This window comes from Tupaia chinensis, unplaced genomic scaffold (genome assembly GCF_000334495.1).
Source record: "Tupaia chinensis unplaced genomic scaffold, TupChi_1.0 Scaffold000235_1, whole genome shotgun sequence".
Lineage (NCBI taxonomy): Eukaryota > Metazoa > Chordata > Mammalia > Scandentia > Tupaiidae > Tupaia > Tupaia belangeri.
This window is the reverse complement of record NW_006159713.1, coordinates 4,568,836-4,579,196: the sequence shown is the minus strand read 5'-3', so window position 1 is coordinate 4,579,196 and position 10,361 is coordinate 4,568,836. Positions and strand designations below refer to the sequence as shown.

The 10,361-nt window shown below is 39.3% G+C and overlaps 2 protein-coding genes across 3 annotated transcripts in view; one reads left to right on the top strand and one right to left on the bottom strand.

Moving 5' to 3' along the window:
* PSME3IP1 (proteasome activator subunit 3 interacting protein 1) overlaps window positions 1-10,361 on the top strand; it is a 101,126-nt gene that overhangs the window by 28,686 nt on the left and 62,079 nt on the right. The window lies entirely within an intron of this gene.
* RSPRY1 (ring finger and SPRY domain containing 1) overlaps window positions 1-10,361 on the bottom strand; it is a 54,583-nt gene that overhangs the window by 23,354 nt on the left and 20,868 nt on the right. For both annotated transcript variants that reach the window (XM_006148410.3, XM_006148411.3), the window contains exons 3-6: window positions 5,960-6,012; window positions 5,144-5,256; window positions 3,466-3,592; window positions 2,823-2,881 (exon numbers count right to left, since the gene is read on the bottom strand). In XM_006148410.3, coding sequence (XP_006148472.1) covers window positions 2,823-2,881; window positions 3,466-3,592; window positions 5,144-5,256; window positions 5,960-6,012 — 352 coding nt within the window. The remainder of the gene's footprint in view (window positions 1-2,822; window positions 2,882-3,465; window positions 3,593-5,143; window positions 5,257-5,959; window positions 6,013-10,361) is intronic.

Genomic DNA, 10,361 nt, shown 5'->3' with positions numbered 1-10,361 from the left:
GCACGCACACACGCCCGGAGTGAGTTTAAGCCACCGGGTTTGGGACTTGAACTGTGGTTGACTATATAGTAGTCCAGCAACATAGCCATTACACTAACTGCTGGTCCCAATAATGTTGATTCTTACATTCATTTAAGCAAGCCAAACAGCAATCTAGAATTGTAGCTAAAAATGATCTTTTATTCAGAACCCTAAAAAGAACCATTCATCACTGTCATGTTCCAAAATGATAAATAATGAAATTAATGACTAATAGCTTAGTTTTTAATCTGTTCCATGAAAGGAATTTAATAAATGCTTATGGTAGGTAGGCGAGAATACCAATAGAACTCTTTCGGTTACATTTAAATCCACGTCACGTGAGTTTAAAGAAAGGCCTATCTGTTTAGCATCAAGTCTCTTCATGGCCATGCTTTCTCAGCTGTTGGGAGTCCCCAGAGGAGCTCTAGAACATCAGATAACTCCTACTCACTTCCCCTGTGTCCACCCAAGTCTGCAAAGCTCATAATCATCATCTTGCCTTGTCACAAAGCCTATTCAGTATCCTGATTCTTGCCATATCCATTTTTCTTTAAAGTTACTTTATGTATTTCATGAAAGACACAGAGAGAGAAAGACAGAGAGACAGATACCCTCAACAGGGTCCTTAGGCTGCAATCCACCCCCAGCCTCAGGTACTAGCCCAGGTCACTAGCATTGTATAGGGTAGCCTCAGGACATGAACCTGAGACCTTCCCATGTGAGTCCAGCATTGTAAAGCAGTGCACTGCCACTGTGCTACCAGTTGGTCCTTCTTGCTACATACAGTCTCAGTCCCGGTGCCTGGATTTTTTAGGCCCTGAACCCTCTCCACCTGGTTACGCAGCTGATATCCTATCTCTGGATACTCTCTTCAATAATCAGACAATTCTCTGACTCTGGGTTCTACCTGTGATGACACCTTAGCCAAGAAACTGTTTCTTAAAAATAATTTATTTTATTTTACTTATTTTAAAATTTGACGAGAGAGAGAGGGAAAGTGAGAAAGCAAGCTACCAGGTCTGGGAATTGAACCATGATTGATCATGTGGGAGTGTAGCACCTTAACAACCATGCAACCTGCCAGCCCCAAAACTCATTTTTTAAAAAAACTTTTGCCAGGGGACCAGCAGTTGGCATAATGGCTATATCACTGGACTTCCATGTAGCTGACCACGGTTCGAGTCCCGGACTCGGTGGCTTAAACTCATGCTGGGCGCCTGTGTGTGCGTGCATACCCAAGATCGCAAGAGGAGAATGGAGGAGAAAGGATTGTGGCATGGCCATCATATTTTTTTTTTGCCAGAGAGTACATGTGCTTGCCAGAGTGAGAGTGGGAGAAGTAGAAAGCACACTCAAACTGGGTATGGTCACTTTCCAATCCCTTCTCCATTTGTCCATACTGTCAGAATCTGGGGCATGCATATATGCGTACCTGGCATTTTTATTTATTTATTTTCAGTTTTGCTATCGGGCACATGTGCTTGCCAGAGGGAGGGTGAGTGAAGAATCAACCCCTCGGGAGAGGACCATGCTCCAATCCCTTCTTCTCCAGTTTCCTCTTGGGATTTTGGGCATGTATGCACATGTGTCTGGCATGATTCTCAAGCCATGGGGTGTGGGACTCAAATCAGCCATGTGGAGTCCAACACCTTAACCTCCACCTGTTGGCCTTTTGGCATGTTTGTCAAGCACCAGGGCCAGGATTTGAACTGTATGGTCAGCCATGTGGGATCCAGCTCCCTTAACCACTATGCCATGGGACCAGCCCCAAGAAACTCATTTTTATTTTCTCTGAACACATTAAAATCCTACCCTTATGGTATAACCCAGCTGAGGTGCCACCTTCATCAGGAAGTCTTATCTTGCATGACGACCCCAGCCTTGCCTCCCATATCATCCTACTCCCTCAACTTCTTGGAACTCTTATAGCACTTAGTCTGGAGAAAGTATCATAAAATGGAGATTAAATGTCTTATCTGAGTAGTTTCATTTTTCTGACTAACCAGTATGGTGCCCACATAGAATAGTGTATTTTAAGCATATATTAGGTAGGTACTGACAAATAAGCTCTTTGGAATCAGAGTTTTGAAAAAGGCCAGTGCTCACTAGGCCTGCAAAAATAACTTTTAAAAATACAGACAAGTCAAGACTGCAGCCTAGCACTGTGAGAAAAGCACGGACTGCACGAATCACAGGTTTCATAGAATAGATAAAATATTCCAGCGACAACAGTTTTGAGAGCATTAGCAGTGACGGGGGAGGGTAGAGAGGAATAGAAATTCATATACACTGGGGATCTACTCAATGGTCTCCTGGCTTTGGAATGCCATATAATTTTGCTTCCACTGTGGAGGTCCCTATTACCATTTGGCAGACTCTAAGGACACACAAAACATTAGCCATTTTAGGACTAAATTTAAAACCAGACCAACTCAGCTGTTTTTCCTTATAATAAATTCCTATCCCACTTTTTTTTTTTTTTAACATAGGAATGCCATATAATTTTGCTTCCACTGTGGAGGTCCCTATTACCATTTGGCAGACTCTAAGGACACACAAAACATTAGCCATTTTAGGACTAAATTTAAAACCAGACCAACTCAGCTGTTTTTCCTTATAATAAATTCCTATCCCACTTTTTTTTTTTGTAACATAGGAGGAATAAATAAACAGTCAGGAAACACCTGCAAATAAAATTTATGACTTATTCCATTCTCTGTGCCAGTGGCTATGCTGGCCATTTGAGAAAAAATGCACAATTTTAGATGACTAAGAATAACTGGCTCTGATGTCTCACTTACCAGACACTGTAGCAAATATTCCAGTATTCCTGGGCTAAGTAAACCTATACTTGCAGGACCTAGACAAACACAATGAAGACTGGATATAATTAAAAATATCATGTTATTTTTCAATAGTAACTAATAACAATAAATTGTCTTAGCAGGTCTTTTTACCTTTTACAAAGTACTCTCAGGCACATTTACTCAAAGCTCGTGCTCTGAGGTTAGGAAACAGCACTGGTCCCATCTCACAGTTGAGAACAGTGTGGGATACTCCCTGCAGGGCCCTTGGGGAGCACATGGCAGGGTCTGAACCAGCACCTACATGTTTTGATTTCTAGCAATATTGTTTCTCCTACAATATATAATTTGCTGAGCTGTTCACCAGTACAGCTAAAATGGGTAATATTTATAAACAAATAAACTACCTGCTTCTCAAAAACTGCTCCAATCTTTTTCCTTTCCTCTTCCCCTACCCTATATATCTCTATAGCCTTTCAGTAATTTTTTTTTTTCAGTTAGTCCCTCTCCATTAAAAAAAAAAAAAAAAAAAGAATTTTTTTTCGTTATTTCTTTCTGATTTAACAGGTTTGATCAAAGATCTCCAGTGCAAATGTCCCCTTAATATCAAACAACTTAAGATCTTCCTCTGTAGAATTACCTGCTAGTTTTTCAGCCAAGCAGCCCAGGACAGCAGAGGTGTTCCTGTGTTTGGCAGGGTGACCTGAGTCCTGGCAAGCTACTTCTCCATTTAAATTGAGAATTTCGGTTAATTTCTGGAGTGCATCCTAAACAAAAATGTACAAGTGGATTTAATATATACTACTCTGGTTGTTTTTGTAAGATATTCTTTGAGACAAAATCTATCACAGATGTTAAACACAGAATGATCATACAAAAAATATAAAGTATTGATAGGAAGTAACATTTGATCAACCTGAATGTTTTCTCACATGAATTGCTAAATTCCATTTCATTCGAAAAGTACCAGTTATATCAAATATGCTATGTATGTACTCTTGAATCATTAAGACCAAAATACACTCAGATACCAATATGACTGATTACATTAGTACCAAGAAGCTGAAGAAGTTATTTTTTAAAAATAATTATTTATTTAATTTTATTTATTCATTCATTTATTTTAATTTGACCAGAAAAAGATACACAAAGAGAAGGAAAATCAGAAAGCAAGCCACTAGGTCCGGGACTTGAACCGTGGTCAACCATGTGGGAATATCCAGTGCCTTAACGACCATGCCACCTGCTGGCCCCAAGAAGTTTTTTTAAAAATGTTTCGCTCAAGCAAGAACAAATCCTACCTGTTTTTCAGACAAATTAAAACAGGTGTCTCTTATAAAACTAAGCAAAGTTCAATTCACTGGTGGCTACACTAAAAACTCTTACAGAATCAGCAGTATTTTCTGTATTGAGCCCAAATGTTTGAGACTTAAACAGATAAATCGAAGATACCAGATCCACACACACAAAAATAAATAAATAAATAAAAAAGGATTTTGTAGAATATCTTAAGGCAATGAAAGTTTGATATGTTCATTTTACAGAAGGGATCATCAAGGTTACACTAACAATATGTTGATTTATTTTATTAAGACCAAAAGTGCTTTCAGTATGGTAGTTTTTTTCCTCGTAACAGAAAACATAAAAAAAAAAAAAAAACCTTATGAGGAAATTACTTAGAGAAAAGTAAGAAAATCAGCTCAGACTTGAACATTCTCTTCCAGTTTCTGAAAAAAGATCAAACATTTTTAGACATAAAAATAAGTTTTTTTTTTTTTTAAAGAGGGATTTTTGCTATAGAGTGCATGTGCTCACCAGAGAGAAGAGAGACAGAAAGTGAGAAATCAGCCCCCAGGGAGAGCGGCCATACCACAATCCCTTCTCCATTCTTCTCCAGGGATCTTGGGCATGCCTGCACACGTGCCTGGTGTGAGTTTTAAGCCACTTGGGTCCAGGACTTGAACATGGTCGGCTACATGGGAGTCCAGCGACATAACCATTACACCATCTGCTGGTCCCCTATTTTTAACATTTTTAGGTTTTAAAGCCTTATATTAAGCTATTAATTAGGATGCACTTTAGTAGTAATAAAAAACAGATTTACATAATAAAATCAATATTAAATAAGACATCGCAAAAACAGGGAATCACATCAAATGTTTTCCAGAGCTACCTGCTAGTTTTTCAGCCAAACAGCCCAGGACAGCAGAGGTGCCTGAGTCCTGGCAAGGACTCAAGATGAATCACAATCTTTTGTTGTCATTCATCTTGTACTTATGAACAAATAACAGTTTCATAAAAGATAAGTACTAACTTACTTTAGTGGGCAATGGACATTCATCTAGTAACAACGTTATAACAGCTGGTCCCAGTGGGTCTTCCAATGGAATAACTCTAATTAAAGACTGGACAACATCCAACCATCCTTCATCTAAGAGCAAATTAAAGTTAGAGGATGAAATCATTCTTTTTAAAATGTGAAAATGTATCACTTATAAAGTCACAAAATATGACATTGCATTAAAATAAGCAAATACTGTTAATTTTGGTCCTGTAGCTTTTAAATAGCTGCTATCAATATGTAGCATGGGCATAATCATCATTGTTAGTTACCATGATGGAGTCAAAAATCCTAAGTTAAAGAGTGGTGATTTGGGGACGTCGTTTTTTTTTTCTTTTTTTTTTTGGAGAAAACTTAAGCCATGATCTTAGGTCCTTGAACTGTGATTTAAGTAGTATTAAGCATTTTATAACATAGTTAATTGAGAAAATTAATATACTTAGCAGTTGGCTCTATTTTCAGAATGATACTTGGGAAACTCACGGGCAAAAACTTATCCTCTCCATTTTAGAAGTTACAAGTAAAAACGTTTCAATGCCAAAACAATGCTGTTTTTTTTTCTCCCATAATTTCAAGTGAGATAAAAACATCATTGAGAGAGGTACAGCTATACATTCAGGATATAATACACAGTATCTATTACACTTACATGGGGAAATTAACACACAAGGGCATTTTTTTTGTCATATATGCTAAGTATTTTTGGAATCTTTTATATAAAACAAACAAAACCCCCCAAAATGGCCATTTTTATTGTTTCTAATTAATTGTTAAAAATAAAACTTAAAAATACCTGTTTCTGCCATTTCATGTAATGTAATCATTGAATAGGGAGGTTCCTGATCACTGAAAAACAAATATTTAAGACATTAAACTTGAGGAAACAATAAATATCGATTATAAATGAAGATTCAGATAGGAAGTGTGAGATAGAAAGCGAGAGAGGAAATGAACGAGAATGAATGTGAGGGAAGAACTATAACTTGCAAAGATTAATGTACACCAGGTGGCCTGAAACACAAGCATGGATTCCAACTGGAGACCAGAACCTGCTCTCAGTTTCTCTCTAAAGCCTTAATGCCAACTGACACAAGCCCAGAAGGTCAACATCATCTTCCTCATATTTACCTCAAAGGAATGCCAGGGACAAGGCCACCCTTACTCCAGCTGAGGACTTATAGAAACAAGATCCTATGTAAATATCTTCATTTTAAAGTTTCCTTCTGGGAAATACCACTACATGCTTAAACCTCATAAAATGGTATTAGAAGAAACAAAAATGGGGGCCAGCAGATAGTGTAGTATTTACATTGCTGGACTCCCACGTGGTCAATTGTGATTTGAGTCCCAGACCTGTTGGCTTAAAACTCATTCCAGGGGACCAGCAGTTAGTGTAATGGCTATGTGGCTGAACACCCCTGTAGCCGACCGCAGTGTGGCTTAAACTCATGTCGGGCCCGTGTGCATGCTTGCCCAAGATCCAGAGAGGAGAATGGAGGAGAAGGGACTGCGGTGTGGCCATCCCCCCTGGGGGGGTGATTTCTCACTTTTTATCCCTTTGTCTTTCTTTCTGGCCATCACACGCACCCTATAGCAAAAAACTCTCAAAAAAAAAAAAAAAAGAAAAAGAAAAACCAAACAAAAACTCATGCCAGGCGTGTGTGTGAGCATACCCAAGATCCCAGGAGGAAAATGGAGAAGGGATTGTGGTAACTATCCGCCCCTGAAGAGTGATTTCTCAATTTCCCTCTCACTATCTCTGTCTGTCTCACTCCAGCAAATACATGTGCCCTAAGGCATAACCTCTTAAAAAAGGAGAAACAAAAACCAAACTAATCAAGGAATTATGTAATATTGTAGATATTGCTTTAAAATGTAATTTGTATAAGTTAATTTAGTAGGTTTTCTTTGCTTTTTCTTTTTTCTTTTTTTTTTAAGGTTTTTGCCATGTGGTCGCCAGAGACACAGAGAAAGTGAGAAAGAACCCTCCAGTGGGAATGGCTTCCCTGCGATCCCTTCTCTTCCATTTTCCTCTTGGGCACACATGCCTGCACACACACCCAGCATGATTTTCAAGCTGCCAAATCCAGGACTGGAACTGCACAGTCAGCCATGTGGGAGTCCAGTGCCTTAACCACCGTGCCTCCTGCTGGCCCCATCAGTGGGTTTTCAAACCAGGATCCCAGAAATCCTAAGGAAGTACCTCCAGGAAAACTTCAATAACAAAATATTTCCCATCAAGCAATAATTCTAATTGGTTAAGGACTCACTGTCCATTTGTTTACATATCATGGATTTCTGTTTCACAGTGAAAAAAAAAAACTTAAAAACTATTGTCTTAAGTAATTTATTTAATCCTCAGAATAACCTTGTGATATGGGAATTATTACATTCATTTCAGGTACTCATTATGTGCTTGTTATATGGTATAAACCTATGTCCTTTCATAAAAATAAAAAATTATTATTGAAAAGAATTAAAAAAAAATAGTATAACTGAGTCATCTGGTGGCACGAAAGTTAAGGCAGCTGGATCCCACATGATCAACTGTGCAGTATGAGTCCTGGACCTGGTGGCTTGAAAAACACTAGGTGTGTGTGTGTGTGTGTGCATGCTCGAAATCCTGAAAAGAGAAGGGATTGTGGAGTGGCTATTCCTCCTGGGGCATACTCTTACACTCCCCCACTATATCCCCCTGTGATGAGCACATGCACCCTATAACAAAAACAAAAAAAAATGTATCACTGGAAAGTGGTCTGGCAATAATGAAATTAAGTATGCTCATACCCAACAATTCTAGAGAAATTTTTACATGGGTCTACAAACAGATGCATAATTACGCTATTCATTGTAGCATTATTTGTAGGAACAAAAATTTGGCAGTAGCCTAATTGACCATCACGAGATGAGAAGATAAAAACAGTATTGTCTAGCATACAAAGGAAAACTGTAGTTGGAGCAGTTATCAATTTACATATAGCAACATAAGTCTCATGTAATGAGATGTAATGTTGAGATGTAATGTTGAGAAAAATGAAAAACAGGTTTATTCAACGAAATCAGTTTTATAAATTTTAAAAAGTCACACACAAGAGGCCCAGACTTGGTGGCACATGTTGCTAAGAAGCTGTGGTCTGCAGGCTAGGACCACTTGGGAAGCCTGGGTTTGATTTCTAGTCAAGCGTAACAGCTAGGCATGACTGTATGTGCCTGTAGTCAGTCCCCTGGAAGGTTGAAGTAGGTCTGCAACAGGGGTAGGTCTGAAGTACGTCTGCAAAAGACCTGCCTTTTTAAAAAAAAATTTTTTTTTTGCCATAGAGTGGTGTATACTTGCTAGAGTGTGGGAGAGTAAGTGACAAATCACTCCTCAGTGGAGATGGCCATGCTGCAATCCTTTCTCTTCCATTCTTCTCTTGGGTTTTTGGGCATACACACATGCCTGGAGTGATTTTCAAGCTACCAGATCCAGTACTTAAACTGTGGTTGGCCATGTGGGAGTCCATCACCTTAACTACAATGTCACCTACTGGCCCCCAAGACCCTGTTTTAAAAATAAAAACTACAGACAAAAGTGTATACATAAATATTTTCCCAATATAGACATAAACATATGGGAGGCAAATTGGAAGAATATACCTTAAACTCACTAGAATGGCTACCTACTGATATTTAAAGGTGGAGAGAAAAATGGAATTAGAGAAGGTTAAAATAATAAAATACAGGGACCAGCAGATGGCGTAATGGTTCCAGACCACCTGGTGGCTTGTTTTCTCGCTTGCCCCTGCCTGCCCCCCAACTCTGGTGAGAATGTGCGCCTTTGTAGCAAATTAGAAAAACAATAATAATGATGATAAATAAAATTAAATAATATTTTTTAAAAGAGGTTTTTACTTTAGGGCACATGCATTTGCTAGAGAGAGAGAAACAGCGACAAGGAAAGTGATAAATCACCCCCTGGGGTGATGGCCATGCTTTACTTCCTTCTCCTCCATTCTCCTCTTGGGATCTTGGGCATGCACACAGATACACCTGGTGTGCGTTTCAAGCCACCAGGTCTGGGACTTGAACCACAATCAGCCACATGGAAGTCCAGTGACGTAATCACTACACCATCTCCTGGCCCCAAATAATTCCTTAAACAACAACAACCAAAGACCCTGTTGGAGGTACGGTGAAACTCTACCATGAAACTCTTTCCTAGCAGCATCTTCTCTCTCTCTCTTTTTTTTTTTTTTAATTTTTTTTTTTTTGGAGAGATTTTCACTGTAGGGCGCGTGCGCTCGCCAGACAGACAGAGAGAGACATAGAGACAGAAAGCGAGAAATCACCCCCCAGGGGGGATGGTCACGCCGCAATCCCTTCTCCTCCATTCTCCTCTCGGGATCTTGGGCACGCACGCACACGCGCCCGGCGTGAGTTTTAAGCCACCGGGTCCGGGACACGAACCGCGGTCGACTACGTGGGAGTCCAGCGACATAGCCATTACGCTAACTGCTGGTTCCCTCTCTCTCTCTTTCATAGAAGATATAAATAAACTTAAAATAACAAAACAAAATTAAAAAAACAAGGGAGCCAGCAGATGGTATGGTAGTTAAGGTGGCTGGATCCCACATGGCTGACTGCCTGGTTTGAGTCATGGACCTGGCAGCCCAAAAAACATGCCAGGTGCATGTGTATGCATGCCCAGAATCCCAGGAGCAGAATGGAGAAGAGATTGCACTGGGGGGTTTCTTACTTTCCCTCCCTCTCTGTTTCTCTCTGGCAAGTGCATGTGCCCTGTAGCAAATTAAATAAAAAACTTATTTAAAAAAAGGAGAAGGTATACAGGATTAAAATTAGACAACAAATAAGAATAAATAACTTTGTTTAAATGAGGGGAAGACAAAGTTAGGTATAGAGATGTGCTGCAAATAGGTCCCTCCCCCCCAAACACAGCTGTGCAAAACTAGAAACGAAAACCATGAAACTCTTTCCTAGCAGCAGCTCCTCACTGTGGTGCCCTCCTCACAGATCAGTTTTACCCTTTCCTAAGGAAACGAGTGACCAGGATGATAAAAACACATCATTTTAGAATTGATAAATATGTATACATTCGCTTAGGCATATTCTTACTAAGCCTACTCATCCCATCTTTCAGTGTTTTTTTTTTTTTTTTTTAAGAATTATTTTAGGGACCTGCAGTTATTGTCGTGGCT